Source organism: Papaver somniferum, chromosome 3 (assembly GCF_003573695.1).
Source record: "Papaver somniferum cultivar HN1 chromosome 3, ASM357369v1, whole genome shotgun sequence".
Classification (NCBI taxonomy): Eukaryota; Viridiplantae; Streptophyta; class Magnoliopsida; order Ranunculales; family Papaveraceae; genus Papaver; species Papaver somniferum.
The window spans coordinates 223400405-223406131 of record NC_039360.1 but is presented as its reverse complement, the minus strand read 5'-3'; the positions used below and the strand labels follow the sequence as shown (position 1 = coordinate 223406131).

At 38.1% G+C, this 5727-nt stretch overlaps 1 protein-coding gene across 2 annotated transcripts; it reads right to left on the bottom strand.

The window, feature by feature from the left end:
- Positions 1-3738: 3738 nt before the first annotated feature.
- On the bottom strand, positions 3739-5503 carry LOC113358779 (formin-like protein 7). Of its 2 annotated transcripts, none has more exons than XM_026602457.1 (2): positions 5297-5503; positions 3739-5215 (listed from the first exon to the last, which is right to left on the bottom strand). In XM_026602457.1, the coding sequence occupies exons 1-2, from the start codon at positions 5361-5363 to the stop codon at positions 3900-3902; spliced, it is 1383 nt and encodes a 460-aa protein (XP_026458242.1). In that variant the 5' UTR covers positions 5364-5503; the 3' UTR covers positions 3739-3899. The 2 variants fall into 2 exon arrangements, with proteins under 2 accessions (XP_026458242.1, XP_026458244.1); XM_026602459.1 differs by having other exon boundaries at positions 3739-5212; positions 5297-5501.
- Between the last annotated feature and the right edge of the window lie 224 nt (positions 5504-5727).

Here is a 5727-nt window from a genome sequence, read left to right as displayed (position 1 = left end):
ATTACCTGCAAAATCATTACATATGGTCTCTCCTTTTGAAATTTTATTCAATAAATCTCCTGATTATCGATTTTTGAGAACTTTTGGGTGTTTGTGTTTTCGATGGCTGAGACCTACACAAGAAACAAACTTGAACTAAGGAGCAAAGCATGTGTATTTTTGGGGTATAGCAATCACCATAAAGGGTATAAATGCTTAGATCCTAATTCTGGGAAGATTCATGTTTCAAGACATGTGGAGTTTAATGAAGATAGTTTTCCTTTTATAAACAATGACAACTCTCCACAATGTCAATTGGAAATGCCACATTCTGCAATTTCATCATTGGCTTCTTCTCAGGATATTATTTTGCCATCCCCACCTACTTCAATAGCAGTTATCTCACCAACTCCAGCTACTGATGTTTCTTCCACTTCATCAGCAACTACCTCAACATCTCAGGTACCCACTTCTTCTTCTACATCAGTTCTTGCTGTTTCTACCACATCTTTAGATTCTGCTACAATTTCAAATTCAGTCAATACACACTCAATGACTACTAGATCAAAAAATGGTATCTCTACACCCAAAGTTTTCTTAGCTACTAAACATCTATTACCTGCATCTTACATGAGCTTAGTTTCATCCAAAATTCCTACCACATTTCCTCAGGGTAATAAAAATCCAAATTGGCAAGTTGCACTCAAAAATGAAAAACATTCTCTTGACACTGCTGGTACCTGGGCATTGGTTCCTCCACATCCTTCACAAAATGTTGTTGGGTGTAAGTGGGTTTTCAGGATTAAAGAACATGCATATGACTCAATTGATAAGTTCAAGGCCAGATTGGTTGCAAAGGATTTCAATCAACTTGAAGGTCTAGACTATACTGAGACATTTAGTCCAGTAGTTAAACCTACTACAATTAGACTCATACTCTCTTTAGATGTTAACTGTATTTGGTCTCTCAAACAGTTGGATGTTAGTAATGCTTTCCTTCATGGATCACTTCAAGAAGATGTATATATGTCTCAACCTCCTGGCTTTGTTGACCCTGAGCATCCTGATTATGTCTGCAAGCTTCATAAGTCTTTATATGGACTCAAACAAGCTCCAAGAGCTTGGTATGAGAGGTTAGTAGATGCTCTTGTAGATCTGAATTTCACTCTTTCCTTGGTCGATTCTTCATTGTTCATTCACTACAACAATTCCCACATTACTATTCTCTTAGTTTATGTGGATGACATTATCATAACTGGAAGTTCACCTGATTTTTGCACTCATGTTATCAAACAACTACAAGTTCAGTTTCCTGTAAAAGATTTAGGTGAGCTACATTATTTTCTTGGTTTGGAGGTTAAAAGGTCTTCTACTGGTCTTTTTCTCTCTCAAACAAAATATGCCCTTGAACTTCTTGAGAAGACAAACTTAGTGGGTGTTAAGTCATGTTCTACCCCTTGTCCTGCCTCTTTCAAACTTTCTCCAGCTGATGGTACATTGTTAGCTAATCCTACTGAGTAAAGATCCATTATGGGTGCCTTACAATATCTTACTTGTACCAGGCCAGATATATCCCTTGTTGTTAATCAGGTGTGTCAATTTATGCACTCTCCAACAACAGAACATCTGCAAGCTGCTAAGAGAATTCTTAAATATATTAAAGGTACTCTTGGCCATGGCATTTACTTTCAACAGGGATTTACAGCACTTCAGGGGTATACAGATGCAGATTGGGCAGGTGATCCTTCTACCAGAAGATCAACTAGTGGTTATTGTGTATTCTTTGGTGGAAATCCAATCTCCTTGTCAGCTAAGAAGCAAGCCATTGTTGCCAGATCCAGCACTGAAGCAGAGTATAGATCTTTAGCCTCTGTAGCAGCTGAAGTTGTCTGGTTATGTCAACTTCTTAGGGATCTTCACATTTTTGTATCTGACCTCTTATTCTCTGTGACAACAAGAGTTCCATTGCTTTAGCATCCAATCCTGTGTTTCATAACAGAATGAAACACTTGGCCATTGATTTTCACTTTGTCAGAGAATTGGTTCACAATAAATCTCTACAGGTTCAATACATACCTACTAATTCTCAAGTTGCTGATGTATTCACCAAAGGATTAGCTGCTCCAAGATTTGAATTTCTGAAGTCCAAGCTCAAAGTGTTAAAACCATTTGTGCTTGAGGGAGGGTAATAGCAATATATTTCTGTCTGAGTCATGTTTTCTGTGTCATTGTCTGGTCATTACTTCTCTGTCTAAATTCATTATGTTTGAATTATTTTGTGTAACTGACAGAATGTAGGTGTCTCTATCTGATTGGCTCACACTTTGACTTATGGGTGTTTTCCAGCTATTAACGGTTTCTTGAGTTACCGTTAGCTGTCAGATATCTGTCTTTATATTCTCTCCTTCTCTCTGTAAAACTTCAATATTTTGGTCAATGAAATTCATCTGATCTTCTACAACAACTACACCTACCTTTTTCTTGTAAACATTTTATTCGATTTATGAGTGGATGAGCACAACAATCTTGAATTGGATTACCATGATATATCAAAGATTTTGTGTTACTTTGTTGATGAAGGTGAGAACGAAGAAGAAGAGTCTAAATTGTTGTTGATATAATTACCACACAATTATCTCGATCAAACACCAGAAAAAAAGGAAATTGCTCAAATCTTGCTAGATGATCAATCTAATTAAATTGCTTGTTGCAGCAGATATGTGGCATATGTTGGAATGAAATTGCTAACATATGCAGTGTATAGTTTTTGTAAAGTTAAGAAAAGCGAAAACTGGCGCTCATTATCATTTCAGAAAAGTGAAAGTTGCCCGGATTAAGCATGGGGATTTTCTTTATCATTGAGATGGAAATTTGAGACTGTATACTAGTATTATATTTAAACTGTTATTAACGCAGTAATACAAGTTAGAAAAGTTACAAACAAAAGCAACAACTAAGAACATAGTGGAATATCCAGTACAAATAGCTGGAATTTGGCTTTTTGCAGGAATTTGAAAAAATCTGAAACGGAGGATGTTGCTCTCTTACTTAACCTGTTACTAGCTTCAATATTAATAGTGGTCCATATCAAAGAGTATGGATTGCAGGTAATCATGGTTTTTTTGTGGCCGAATGTTATAAGGCTCTTGAAGATGAATGAATCGTTATGTTTCCTTATAAGTCAGTGTGGAATCCAAAAATCTCACAAAAGGTAATCTTCTCATATGGACATTATGTTATAATGTTGCACCTGCATTTAATTCTTATGTAGTAAATGGTTGCTTGCTTTGCAAAAAAGCAGCTGAAACAAATCAACACATTTTTCTTCATTGTGATACAACAAGATCAGTGTGGTATTATTTCCTGGATTATTATTATAAACTGCAATGGGTTTTTCAAGACTGCGTTGAAGAATATCATTTGGGAATGGAGAAAGAAAAAAGGTACTGCAGGGACTATAAGGAAAAGAATCTGGGATATGTATCCATTTGCAATTTGGTGGGCAATCTGGATTGAGAGGAATGAAAGATGTTCTAACGGTAAATACAAGCTTGTGGAATCTATTATTGACAGTGTGAAGGTCTTCATATATAACTGGTGTGTGAGAACTGACATATTTCAGAGATTTTCTTTGAATACTGTTCTGCAAAATTGGGATGCATTTATGTCTTAGTTTTTGGTTTCTGTTTTTCTTTTGGGAGCTCTACTATAACTGAGCTTTAGTTGTATCTTTTTTGAGTCAGTTTGCCATCCTCTTGGTGGTAGATTGATCTTTTCCAATATATTTTGCCCTTTCGGAGTAAAAAAAACAACAACGTAGGATGAAAAATAAACATAATGCACAAAACGAAATAAGAACGAAGGAAAAAAGACTATCGCGCATTCACGCTGCTTAACTAGTTAGCATGCGCAATATAATGCTAAATTTGACTTAGATAGTGATATGGTGGTGGTGATGATGGGGAAAGTGTGTACTTGCACGGTTCCTGGCCGGGTATAGTTGATATTAGAATTGTCATCTCGGCTGGACAACTTAGAATTTGAGGGTTTGGTGGGGGTGGGGATGGCCCCGACGGAGGTGGTGGAGGTGTTGAGGAATTGTTTTTACAGCAACACTTGCACAATAGGGAATCTGATTCAGCCAAGCACATTTTCTCTGCCATCTTAGTTCCGATAATCCCACATTGAGCTTTACATTGTTCTTCACAAAGACTGCAATCACGAGTGCTAAAAATGCGAAGCTCTGAGTATATGTCTCCAACTTTGCATATATTTCCCGGAATAGCTGGTGGAGGGAGGGAGGGTGATGGTGGGGGTGGAAAGGGTGGTGATAAAGGAGGTGGTGATTGTGATGGGGGCGGAGTGGATGGGTTATTGTTTTTACAGCAACACTTACACAACAGGGAATCTGATTCGATCAAACACACTTGCCCAGTTAGACTAGTTCCGGTGAACCCACATTCAGATTTACAATCTTGGTCACAAAGACGACAATCTCGAGTATTATATAGACGAAGTTCTGAGTATATATCTCCAACTTTGCATATGTTCCCGGGAGTTGTAGGTGGTGAAGGTGATGGTTGGGGTGGAGGAAATGGTGATGGAGGGGGTGGGGATGGGGATGGGGGCGGAAGGGCTGGATTATTGTTTTTGCAACAGCACTTGCACAATAGTGAGCCAGTCTCAAACGCACATACTTGCTTAGCTATTGTAGTTCCCATAGATCCACATTCAGTTTTGCATTCAACTAGACAAAGATGGCACTCACGGGTGTCAAAAAGCCGAAGTTCTGAATAGATATCTCCAGATTTACATACATTCCCGGGAGCAGTAGGTGGTGGAGATTTTAGTGATGGTTGTGGTGAAGAATATTGAGGTGAGGATATTATGAATGGCGTGGTAGAGAGTTTGACAGGTGGCAGGCGAGATAATTTTGGTGGTGGTGGTGGTACAGGTAAAGATAGTATCTGAAGTGGCGGCCGTGGAAGTGACAAATTTTTGCAGCAACACTGGCACTCCAATTTGGGAAAGCCTTTATCTGTGAACTTTCTGCTTTTTTCATTAGCAACTGAACTATGCACTTCGGTACACTTGCGGCTACACCAGTTTTGACAACAATGGCTGTTATGCGTGGGCGAACAGTAGCCCTGTTGGTATATATCCCCATGTTTACACATCTCGGATCCGGCTAATGGCATGATCTGGACTGTGTTCCGTTCAGCCAATGTTATCTCTGCTGTGCATATAACATACATAAAATTATAATTAGGAACAGCATTAGTCGCAACAAAAGAAACTTAAGCGAGAGAAATCTTACCTGACATGATAACAATTGTAAAGTGGAAAAGAACAACCAAGGCACCGGGAGAAATCTTGTTTGCCATCGCTTTCAGGTAATTTCACCTGAAACCGGTCGCGCCGATGTATTTTGATTGATTTTTATTTGATGATATATACGAGGTCTATTTATATAAAAAATTTGGATCCACTTAAATAAACAAAGTGTTATAATTTTTGTTAAAACGCATAAATGTGTTTAGCCAGATCGAATTTAGTTGGATTGGAACAAGAAAGTAATGAGCGTTATGTTGTTGAACAGAAAGTCAAGACTGTAACACGGGGCTTATTCAGTCTAGTGAACAAAAATCGGCACCTTTGACTGTTAGTTACTCTCATTATTTCATCGGATAACGACTATTCTACAAAGTGTCAAATACTAAAGCAAACTTAGAAGAGTTGTTGTGCGTA